Source organism: Centruroides sculpturatus, unplaced genomic scaffold (genome assembly GCF_000671375.1).
Source record: "Centruroides sculpturatus isolate CEXI.00-Female unplaced genomic scaffold, Cexi_2.0 scaffold185, whole genome shotgun sequence".
Classification (NCBI taxonomy): domain Eukaryota; kingdom Metazoa; phylum Arthropoda; class Arachnida; order Scorpiones; family Buthidae; genus Centruroides; species Centruroides sculpturatus.
Window position 1 is genome coordinate 182,077 of NW_019384424.1, and position 13,613 is coordinate 195,689.

Below are 13,613 nucleotides of genomic sequence, written 5' to 3' on the forward strand. Positions count from 1 at the left end.
AATATTAATAAAAATTTAATTGTTTTCTATATTAAAATCGTGTATTTAACATTTACTTCATAAATAAAATATAAACTTTAATCTCAGTCAAATTAAATACTTATTATTATATTATATTATTTTAATAGTAATTAATTTATGTTTTTTAATAGTTTATGTCATCGTGGGTTATTATTACGAGCACGTTGGTATGATGATTAGTTTACAAAAACAAGGATTATTAGAGAATGGTGAATACTTTGTCATTGGAGTGGACGTCGAACAATACGACACTTCTATACCTCAACGATATCTAAAAGGTATAATATAGTATAGTTATACTGAAATTTCATCTTTAATTTAAAATATATGAAAGTTTAAATTTCGATAGATCATCGTTTTTCAACATAATTGATCCATGTAAAATCGTCGTAAAGCAAGCCATTCTATACCCATAAGCTCAGTGTCATAAATTCAGATTAAGTTCTTTAACCATATAACATTACATTGTAAATAGCTAACAAAAAATAAGGCAATTAAATACGGCATTTTTAGTCATAAAAGAGATTATAATTATGTTAGTCGTAAATAAAAATGTAAGTAAAGAGTGCGGTCTTAAAGTGGGGTCTATATAATATAGAGGATAATATACTATTCTCTACTTATAGAATTTATTTAAATGATATTATTAATTTGTTTCAAGAAAATATATATATAAAGAATGTATATGTACAATTTTGTTGTATATTTGTTGTAACTGAGAGGAATTACATTTTATATCATCAATGATATTCAAGATCATTTTACTTTATTAACTTCTTATCATTACTACATTACTTTTATTTTATTTTATTTTATTTATATTTAAATAAAATAATAATAATTTTTACCCTTGAAAAAATGGGGAATGGCTGGAGGAAATGGAGATTTGCTCTCCTGACCTAGCAAAAGTATGCTGGAATAGGCGAAAAATGATGATGATGAATAATTTAATAATATAATTTTTAAAGTTAATAAACAGAATAAGTAAAATTTTTATAAAATTTATTTAATTACTGACAGGAATTTATATTATTTTTTCAAAAATTCCGAAACTTAAATGATATTTACGAATAACTTATGATTAATGTAAGTTATATCTCGATCGGGAGGAATTGCATTAGAGACAGGAAGAACTCAACCATATAAAGTTATACAAGTTAGTGAACTGAATTTACTGTGATTTTTCTAGGAATTTCTTGACAGTTCTGTCGATTCGATCGCTAAATATGTCTTCAACGTGTCAATTCGCATCATTTTCACTCTAGATTTCATAATGTAGAACCGATCTCTCTCTATGTTCATTGAGTGAAATGAAGAATAAAATAATCGTTAAAATTAAGTAAAAACAAATATTTAATAGGAATTTTTAATATTCAAATACATTCTTTGATTGTATAATTAGTATTTAATTTCGTTAATTGAAATCAATGAATTTTTCGTAATTAAAAGTTTGCAAATTCCGTGCAAAGAATCACCGGAAATGACGAACTTCTTATAATTTTCTTTCTACTAATAATTTTTTTAATATTTTATTTCAATAAAATGGTGCAAATATATGTCTATTAAGCTTAACATTCTTAAAAATATTTAAAAATTCATAATTTATTTTGAAAAAATTATAATTGTACCAAGTAAAACATCGGTTAAGCATGTGATCTTAATTAAAATGTAATATTTTCTACGTAAATATTTTTAATTAAAATAAAAATAAAATTTCAATAATCTAAATATTGGTTAAATAATGTTATAACAGTGCTTTAATTTTATTTGAATTTGTAATTTAAATTTTAAGTACGTTCGCAAAAGAATCACGATGTTAGAGAAGGTAATATGGCTTAAATTTAGTTTTATTGTACTTTATATTTTTAATAATTAAACAGTTATTTTTAGAAATAATTTAATTGTGTTTTCATACAGACAATTATAAATTAGATGTATTATCCCCCCTCAGAAATGTATTTTGTCAATAAGTCACGATGTTTCTTGTTTCACCCTTCATTTGAAGTATAAGAAAAGCTCCTTCAACTGTATAAATGTAATGGGATATTTTCAAAAAAATCAATCGAAATAATGCTTTTCCTCAAAATGAATCTCAAAATTCTTTTAAAAACTTTATAAATATAGTTTTTGTTTCCTTCAAAACAGAATTTATTGTCTTCATTTCAAAAAAGTTATTTTATTCTCTGATGAAATTCTGTACTAGTAAACGAGTCTCTCGTTCTTAACGTTTAAATTAAAATAGATAAAGTTCATATAAATATTTGTGTAGTGGAGAAAGTTTAAACAACCAATTTTAACAGCTGGAGTGCATCTTTGCCATATTTTTGATTTATGTTTTATACATTTCTTCAATTTGTTTCGTATCATATTTTCCATATGCTACTGCATATGTAATACATGTATATATATATTTGATTCGAAGGAAGATAAATTCTTTTCGTATTCAAAACAGTACAGTTTTGCTTTCTGAACATCGAAGAAAGTCATTTTTTATTTCTTAACTTTAAAGAAACCAGTATCAATATTCAAGTATTGTATTAGAATTGTTACAAATTTTTCAATTTTAAACATTCAATTTAAATTAATATTAATTTTATATCGTTTAATTGTATGCCGTTTCTTCATTTTAAATGAATATTTAATTATTTTTATTATATTATATTATTTTAATAGTAATTAATTTATGTTTTTTAATAGTTTATGTCATCGTGGGTTATTATTACGAGCACGTTGGTATGATGATTAGTTTACAAAAACAAGGATTATTAGAGAATGGTGAATACTTTGTCATTGGAGTGGACGTCGAACAATACGACACTTCTATACCTCAACGATATCTAAAAGGTATAATATAGTATAGTTATACTGAAATTTCATCTTTAATTTAAAATATATGAAAGTTTAAATTTCGATAGATCATCGTTTTTCAACATAATTGATCCATGTAAAATCGTCGTAAAGCAAGCCATTCTATACCCATAAGCTCAGTGTCATAAATTCAGATTAAGTTCTTTAACCATATAACATTACATTGTAAATAGCTAACAAAAAATAAGGCAATTAAATACGGCATTTTTAGTCATAAAAGAGATTATAATTATGTTAGTCGTAAATAAAAATGTAAGTAAAGAGTGCGGTCTTAAAGTGGGGTCTATATAATATAGAGGATAATATACTATTCTCTACTTATAGAATTTATTTAAATGATATTATTAATTTGTTTCAAGAAAATATATATATAAAGAATGTATATGTACAATTTTGTTGTATANGTGCCAGGCTGTGAATGGCTCACGTATTTGTAAAATCTAAGTGACTCGTACAACATGGAATTCATATAAAACGGAATTATCAACAGTGTTATAGGAGGTCGACTGTAATCCAAAAAGTATCTAGAAAAAATTTTCCATTTCAATTCTAAACGTGTATGATCGACATTTCAGTGTCCTCCTAGTCCAAAGTGTAAAAGGATTGGCGTGGGAGGTCATTTTTTACCGATTTCCATACTTTCTGTCTGTTATATATAACAGCCAGGAAGGTAAAAATGGAATACAAGAAAAAGTGAGTTTTATATTCTTTGCAAATACATTTGCTGTAATAAAATAATTCATTGGAATACGAAAACAAGCTAGAAATAAAAATATCAGGCAAGCAATTGTTCCATAGCCATGGATTATTTCATGCATATAAAATATGTTCATTACTATTCGATGAGTGGGGAAAATGAAATAGTTTATCAACTGCGTTAAAATATTGGAACAGTGCATGTTAAAGGTATGTATTGATACTATTGCTATTAAGAGTAATTAGGCATTTAATATAATTAGGAATGAACATGATATAGCAGCCAACTACTTTGCAACAGTTGTGTTCAATAGGCTTTCGATCATGGCTCGCTAAGATTAAACCATAATTAACTCCACGACAGAAAAAACAGCATTTACAATAGTGCAGGCAGCATGAATCGTGGACAAGAGGGTATAAAAAGTTATTTACAGACAAGTCACATTTCTACATTGGTTTTGATGATAACGGTTTTTAAGTATGGAGTAGAAAACATGAAGCGTACAATCCAAGTTGCTTGAAGACTTCGGTTAAATTCCCAGCAAGCGTGACTTTTTGGGGTCGTTTTTTACTAATTGTGTTTGTAGTGTTGCGTATGTAAATGCAAACATTAACGATAATATTATCAGATTAGCTTGGAATACTTCGTGCTACCATCAGCTGAAGATCTTTAGGGAGCTGATGATTTGTGTTCTAGCATGATTTAGTGAAGTCCATTCCATCAAAAGCATAATTCCATTGGTTTTCACAACACATCGTCAAAGTTGTACCAAGGCCGGGCAACTCTGCAATCTTAATCTGATTGAGAGTTCATAGAATATTGCAAAATAAACAATTTGCTGGATTGCAATCAACTATAGTCAACTATCTGAAGACGAAGCTACAGCTCGTTTAGTCAAGAACATCCCTCCATCATTCCAGAAACTGATTCATTCCACGCCTTTCTATCTTTATGCCGTTATTGCAGATCAACGAAATACTGAAAATTATCTGCATGTTGCTAATATTTAACAATGCTTATTAAAATACATGTATCATGTATTTTAATAATTCAACCAAATGATTCCATTATTTTGACATAGGAAATACAGTATTTCAGTTTTTCAGGTTCATGAATTAAACGATGAAAATCTGAAAAATGTTGTTTGTAAAACAAAGGAGAATATTGAGGGGAAGAAAAGAATTGTTGTATGTAAAACAAATTTTGCGAGATACTTTAAAATAATACACATTTGTTTTGTACTTTAAATGTTTATTCAAGATAGAATAATACGTATTGGTGTGAAATTCAGTAGTATGAGTATTCAGTTTTTCTTGTATTCCATTTTTTTTTTATCTGACATTGTATTTATCGGATGTAAGCCAACTGTTTTTGAAGGAATCAGATGGGATTTAAATTCTTGATAAAACGTTTCATTTTATTCTTTACGCAGATGATTTATTTCTCACTCTAACAATAGTTGCGTTAGCGGAAAATTAATGCATTTAATACTCGTTTAAAAACTATTTATTTGACAATAAATAATGCAAGAACAAAAATTATAATTTTTAAGAATAATGTCAATAGTTACCATAGACTGTTTTTTGTATAATATCCAATTGAAAATAGTCAGTAAGGTCGAAATGCATTTTGGAAAGAATTAATTAGATGCGCTAGGATTATAATAAGCCTGGTTCATTAGTTCGAATTAAGTATGCTTTTGGTAAATTAGTAATACAGGCAAGAAACTTTTTTATATGTTAATAGACAATTTAATAAATTTACGTATAAAATTACGGTACTTAAATGCTATTATTAACATCGAATGGTATTAGATGGAAATCAAATTTCAGTGAATTTATAAAATTCGTGTTTTGCTCCTTATATATTTTTATTAATTTATATAATACTTCGTTGAGTAACGACAACTGAAGAATTATTAAATTTATTTTTAAAACGTCTGAATTAATTCAAATCTCAAATTTAATCTAGAACTTCTGAGTAATTCTGTAGAAACAAAAATAAAATTTCATTTTCTCTATTTATTTTTTATCACATTATATAATTTATTTAACTCTTATGCAAATTAGTAATTGTAAAAATAAAAAAAAAACCGAGAATAAATCTATTTAATCAAAATTTAATTAATTTAATATTGTTAAAAATCTAAACCAAACTTGCACATTGTCTGTTTATTTGGTTTGCTTGAAAAAATAAGATAACGACACTGAAATACTCTAAATATAGACGACTTTCGATGGTGTTTGCTTAACAGATAGAAGAAGTATTTGACGAATACACGGCTTATTGTCTGCAGACGTCATTATGTGCGGGACAATACGAAGTCCCTCGTGGCACAAGGCACCATACAACGATTTCAGTGTGTATGACTGGAAAGTTTTAAGCTTACATTCAGTGAATTACTGCCTGTTTATTCTTTCGAAGAGGCATCTGGCTAGTTTATACTTTCAGCAAGATAACGAGGTAGAATTTGTTGTCATCAAATGGCTCCGTCAATGTGACTTAGATATCTTCCACGACGTTTATATAGAGAGTATAGCAAGGTAAGTATTTATATTTATACATACATCTTGCTATACTCTGAGACCGGTACTTGAATAACGATGATGACTATATGTAACATTATAGACATTTGTTATCTGCTACTATATACCAATTTAGTAAAAATCTTTTATGAACGATTGTTTGTTGCTTTATTTTACATACAAACAAAATAATTCAGGATATTTTAGCGTTTAATAAATATATATATATTTAAGTTTACAAAATTCTCGTAAAAAAGATAAATAAATGTCAAAACAGTAGAATATTTATAAAAATTAATGGAAAATAAAGATAAATTACAGACTTTAATGTATATGAATATGAAAAATTTTAATTATATCAACTATATAATTCTAAAATTGTTATATTAATAAAAACAGCTATTATGTTATACAGGGAGGATGGTTTTATGAGTAAGAATATTATTCTAATTACTCAGTTAAATAATTACAGAAACAGAATTACGTTTAAACTACTTCTTAATACATAATTATTACAATTTAAACTTTATTTATTTTCACTTCAAGCAAACTTAAATTTTGTTTATATCTCTGAAATATATACAAAGTTTAGATATATTGAATGCATTTCTGTATCTGTGGCAACATATTATATTTCTTTGATTTATAATGAAGAATTATTTTATTTTATAAAACAGTTTATTAACTCACACTGAAAACTCCATATTGATATAAGAGCATCCTTATACTTTCTTCTCTCTCCTCCTTTATATCTATTCCAATTTATCAAAACATTTTATTGATAAAATAATAATTTATAATAATTTATTTATTTATTTGAAATTACTTTATTCATTTATATTCAAATATTTATTTACTGTTTTTTTTTTATTTGTACTGTACAATAAAGCATTTTTTATAAACCATCAACCATCATCATCATCATCATACATTCTTTATATAAATAGTTGTGACTTTGATTTTGTATGGTCAAGTGGCATTACAAGTCTCGTTTCTTTATCTGTAAACAATGTCAACTTCGCATAAATTTTTGTGTTTATGTATNAACTTATAAATTTGCTTAAAAGTTTATTATTAATTAAAGCGCATAATTTTACTAATTTCATCATTGGAAACTAAATTTCCAAATATGTTTTTGCTTACTGAATTTCATCATAATAAAAAGTAATTAATTAAATACAGCAAAACTGAATTTAGCTCCATCAAACTGTTTGCATCTGAAATTGGCACTCGATTTAGTGACAATTTTAGATGTGGTCTGAGGATAAGAATGTTGTTATTCATTAAATTTGTATAAAAGGATTGATTTATTTAAGCTATATTTAACGTAGTATTTTTAAAAAGTAAAGTTGTAAATAGTACGTATATAATTCTTGTAGTTGTAAATTCTTCGATACCTATTGGTAGACCAATTTGGATGTCCTTTTGCGTATCTTTTTTAACTTTTTTTGCACTGAGTGCACTATGAATTCGTCCGGGTCTGCAATATAGACGAGGCATGACATATTCGAAAGGAACCATTCCTGAAGTTCCTTAAATCAATTCGAACCCGGTCCCCAGAACTGCAGATTGATGCATTTTATGATACAAACATATATGAACCAATAGGTAATCGGATTAATGAAAATATTGAATAATAGAAAAACTTCAGAGGCCAAATTAATCGTAAGTTCATAGAAAGTCCATTATAAATTTGAAATCGCCTTTATTAATAATTATTCAATTGAAAGAATTGCTTTACTTCATTGTTTGTTTGCCACGTTTCGCAAATAATATAGTTATATTAATTAAAAATTCAACTTAAAAAATAAAAAAATCGCAGTAAATACAGTGCAGTGCAGTGAATCAAAAATGTAAACGAATAAATGAAACTACAGTACTTCCATGATGTGATATACAGAGAGATAACGCAGCGGAGGTTATGGGTAAAATAATACAGTAGAACTCCGATTATCCAAAGGCCGATTAACCGAATTGTTCAATTATCCGAACCACTTGCCCTCCTACAGTCGTGTGACGTAAGAGAATTGCAATGTGACGTCAGAGAGAGAGAAACTCTCTCACTGACGTCACATTGCAATTCTCTTACGTCACGCGACTGTATGATCAGTGCGCCTATTTTCTGTAGGATGCTTGTAATTTATTCTTTACATGTTAATCCATTTATTCAAATTTTTGATTATCCGAATCACCTGCAGAACGAATCAATTCGGATAATCGGAGTTCTACTGTATGTGTAATAGATCCTATACCACAGCCCTGTAATTTAAAATAATTATAAGCGAAAATGTGCCCAATTTTGCTCTTTCCTGTCATTCTAGCTATTGAACTCCATTGATTCCATTATAAAAACACTTATGAGAATAACTTCTCGAGTTGACATTCGTTTATCCATTCCCAATTATTTTTTAAATTTTATTTTAGTAACAAAAGACTACTGTAAATTAAATTAAATGAAATTAACGAAGGTTACGTGACGAAAGACACAGGGACATGTGTTTGTTTAATATTAGTCTTTGTCAGAATTAACAGGCTCATAATCGAATTTATTTATCAGTACACAAAGTACTATAAGGTGAAATTCATTTTCAATTCTTTAAATTAATAATTGGACTGCAATTTTCAATTGGACTGTTAACCTATGAATTCTCACTGTCCTCTGTCTGTCTGTCTATCCTGCCTTAACATCGAGAATAGAGTTAGATAGATGAAAATCGAGTAAAGCTTAGGGGTGTAGGCACCGCTAAATTATATATGAACTTCGGTATTGACCAGAAATCACGTGATTTTTAAAAGTTTTTTTAATATTTAATAATAATAATNATTTTAATGTTTTTTTTTTGCTATTACTGAACTGTATTTTAATTTCAACTCTCCATTTATGTTTTTCAGTACTTTCTCTTCTCCATTCGATATGTAAAAGTATTCACGAATATATTTTATCTTCAGAAAAGTCTTTGTGAGTGCAATTAAAGTCTGATATACCTAAATTTATTCATGTTTCATCCATGAATAATAATAATATATAATAATTGAAGAGCCTACATAAAAAATAAATCAGATATAAGCCTGTAACAAACTGGTTACAAAAAGTTTTTCCCTTTTTTCTGAGAAAGAAGAACGGAAATCGAGATCAGTTAACGCGACAGGAAAAGTCTATCGTAAGCATTATGTCAAGTAGTGGACTAGTCTTTTTCCTCAATAAATAGGGGTAAGGTATACAATTAAATGGAACAAATTATTCTCGAAGTAGTTTATTCCATTTAGATAATTATATATACCTTACCCCCTAGAGTTGTATAATTCCATTAAAATTGGAAACGAAGCTGGAATTTGCTACATTTAACAATTTTTATGATATTTATAATAACGAAAGGGAATTTAAGTGGGAATATAATTCAAATAATAGAAAATAGATAATAATGTATACTTTATTAAATTTTAAGTAATTTTTACATACATTGTATACCGCTTTTTGATTGCTGTTTTACAACTCTCTATACTAACAAGTTGTACATATTTTCTATTATGACTTCATATAAGGTCGTAGTGTAATATATAAGGTAATATAAACAATATTAATGTGTCACGTTGTATAGTTTAAATTGTTACTTCCAAGAACATAATCTGAATTTAAGAAATACACGTATAAAAGATAAAATACCCCTTTATGACGTTTTACAAGTTTCCTTGAAGCTTCTCTAAGATGAAAATGTAAAATATTTAAGAATACTGTATATTCATTAATTTTCTATTTACTTGTATATTATGTATTCATCCGGTGATGTTAGAAGAGCTAGGCTATTATTATTGTAAATATATATCTGTAGAAGTAAGTCATTGCAACGATCGAAGATCAAGTTAATAAATGCTTGGAAATATACATATATTATAATGTTAAATGTCACAATGACACTATCAAATTCAATTTATTTTAAGTGAATGTGCTTGCAGATTATAATCTGCTTGTTATTGCTTTAGATAATAAGATTACATATTGTTACTAAAATTACTAATAACTAAGAAAATTGACATAAATAAACCATGAAACAACACAAATCAACGTTTGTGTTGTTTCATGGTTTATTTATGTAAAACTTTATATTAAACAATATTAAACAATTAACAACGTTAATTGTTTAATATTTTAATATAAAGTTTAATATTTGTTAACGCTAAAACTTATAATGGATATTTAGTGCACTAAATATCATTCATTCAACGATAAATATTGAATAATACGTAAATTTTGTAAATATGTTTAATACATAGTCAAACCGCGAGAATCTGAAGTTACAACGTACTCTTGTTACATAGAAGTACATACTGCCTATGTCACTAAAGGAGATAAAGGACTATAGACTTGATACCATAGGAGTCCAAAAAGTAATATAATATTGATTGAACAGGATATTTTAAAAAATACTGATCACATCATGTTCTGTAGTTACCATGCTGATAAACATTTTCAAGCTACAGGTTTTCTAGTTAATTCGCTGATTAATTATCTTAGTATAGGCTTTAAAGTTGAATCACCAAGACTCTTCAGTATCCGGATTAAAGGTGCATTACCTGTGCAAGTAAAACAAAGAGGAAGATGAAGAAGAATCCTTTTATGAAACTCAAACTAAATTCAATAATGAATATACACTTTGTGATATTAAAGTTGTGATTAATGACTTAATGCGGACGTGGGAAGGGAAGAAAAATTTAGGCCAGTAATTGAGAAAAATAATGTCTGTCATGAATACAACAGCAAAAAATATCAGGCTAATAGACTTTGCTGCATCACACAGTATGGTTATTGGCAACATGTGCTTTAAACATAAAGACACGCATAAAATTACATAAAGATCACTATATGGCAGTACTTATAACCAAATTAACCAGCTATTAATGGATGCTAGACACTACTTTGATGAACATCAGAACATGCACGAGGTGTGAACATTTAGTCATTATTTGATGATAATCAAACTTAGAGAGACAATCTCGAATTAAAAAAAAAACAAATCACAACGAACAGAGAACTTTAATTAAAAGACGTTAAAAAATTCCAAAATAAAATGTAAAAATGTTAATCTAGTTGACAAACTCCTGATTGAAACCAAGCGAGCAAACTGCCTTGGTAGCGACTCAAATCGCTGACACGTTTTGGAAAGTAATGGCTCGACCTTTTCAACGAAATTTTGCAATTACTAGAACTAATAAAATGGCGTGTCGTAGAACGGAAGATATCGAGGGTCAAATGTAATCCCCACGTTAAATCAATGAGAAAATTTTGCATTGTAAAACAGTAAACGAGCGCGCTACCCGACATTCGAAATATGGCGAAGGTCTTGCCAAATATTTTTAATGCCAATTTTTTTCTTGTTTTTCTCGAAAAATCGACCATGTATAACTCAACCTAGAACATATTATATTATATCTTGCATAAAAATGTTTCAAAAAACAATTGCTAAAGAGTATATTAAGTTTCGGATTCACATTGTAAGTCTACGGGGAAAATATGTCTTCTAGCGGCTATGAAACGAAATGATAACTGGCTAATAAATAGATCAAACTGAATGGAAAAAATGTTATTTTAAGTAAGAGAAAAAGACAACGGGACAAAGACTGCTTTGACGAGTAATGTGAGAAAGGTGATAAAAAGTAAGAATGTCTATAGAGGTAGAGACAATACTAAAAAGACCTACTGATTGTTCTATTGAGGAATATCGAGTTGCTACAAGAAATGAAACTTTATTGACAAATAAAAGCATTGGAAGTGAGTAAGCACAAAACTGTTGAGAATCTGAACGGATCTAACAAATGTAGAGCATTTGTGTATGAAATTAACATTACTCGAAAATACTTTAAACCCAGATTTATTCTCTGCATGGTTAAGACAGTGGTGACAAACACGAGGGTAGAATACCGTAGCGACTAAAAGGCGAATTTGTTAATATTTTACAAAATTTTTCTATGATTTTAAAAATGCATAGAAAATTCTAAACTGTACGCTAATAAATTAATTAAGTATGATTCTAAAAACTCTTTGGTTCTATCTAATTGCATTCTGTAGAATTTTTGGAAAAGAACCTTCCCAGAAAAAAAGCATTAAATTTGTATCCCCCATCTGCTTCCAGATCGTGTGGATAACCAGAAATTACAATCAGTCGCAATGAAAGAATTTCGTTTCTTTGCAGCCGTAATAATAGTAAATGTTAACTCTACGATAAACAATCTGGTTCTTAAAAATTGAATAAAAATTATTTATTTAAGTTAAATTTTCAATATAAAGTAAATGAATTTTGTATAACATTAATTTGAGAATAATTTAGACCTACTTAAACGTATACCAGAGACTTTTTTGAAATTTTAGTGAAGAATTTATCACTATATTAAAATTCTGTAGATTTCTATGAACACTTTATTCAAGTATTTAATGATAGGATATTAGATAAGTATGTTCACTTATTAAAATTATTTTCACAATGAATTCATTTAACGAATTTACGAAATAGGATTCAAAAAATCGGGAAGCGTATACTGTAGTTCCTTTCCTAAAACATCAATGCACAAGATGTGATGTCCCGCAGTTGTTTTTTCGTCAGTGAAGAGGTAAAACTCGCAAGAGGCTAAGTCGCTTGAATAAGGGGAATGCGAAGCATATTAGTCATTTCTGGTGAGAAACTCTGATTATGGACCATTCTGCATGCACATTCAAGCTACAGGATTTCAGGACACAATCAGACCGCGAAAATCTAAAGTTACAATGTACTCTTGTTACATAGAAGTACATACTGCCTACGCCACTAGAGAAGATAAAGGACTATAGACTTGATACCTTACGGATTACGGATGAGATATCAAGAGATGGCTTGCACCAATGCTTCCAGAAACTATTCAAGAGCTATTAAAAGTGTATCGTCACCTAAGGGGATTGTTTCGAAGGTGGTTGTGCGTGGATGTTTTAAATTATTCGAGGCAGGAAACTATATGCCAAACCTCGAATTATTGAATTCTACTTATAATATATTAATATTACACAAAATTTATTTAAGCTTCGTTTATACGCGATGAATAATTAATTTTTTTTTTCAAAATTTAGCTTTAGTAAGTAAAATCTTAAAGAAATTTACATAAAAAATGCTTTTAATCTTAAGTTATAATATTGATACAACACATAAATTTATTTTATATAAACATAAACAAATATTAAAATACAGTAGATTCCCCTATAAGACGGGTTCCTATAATTACGATTCCTATAAGACGGCGAAAAAATTGTGGCGGTATCCGTAAACAACGGTAAAAAAAAACTCCTATAATTACGTAAAACGTCATCGGGCAGCCGAACTACTTTCCGCCGTCCAGCGCCACGCTACGGACAGTTTAGGCGGGTAAATTGAGTTTAGTATCGTCTGTACATATAATTATATATAAATTAGGTACTGTATATATAATTATATATTAACTTAATTTATTGTAACTTTATTATAATTATATATATACTTTTT

At 28.0% G+C, this 13,613-nt stretch overlaps 1 protein-coding gene across 1 annotated transcript in view; it reads left to right on the forward strand.

Annotated features, from left to right (window-relative positions):
* The window catches only part of LOC111619487 (guanylate cyclase 32E-like), a 157,460-nt gene that overhangs the window by 64,316 nt on the left and 79,531 nt on the right, over positions 1-13,613 (forward strand). Inside the window, exon 3 of the mRNA XM_023361216.1 lies at positions 153-299. Coding sequence (XP_023216984.1) covers positions 153-299 — 147 coding nt within the window. The remainder of the gene's footprint in view (positions 1-152; positions 300-13,613) is intronic.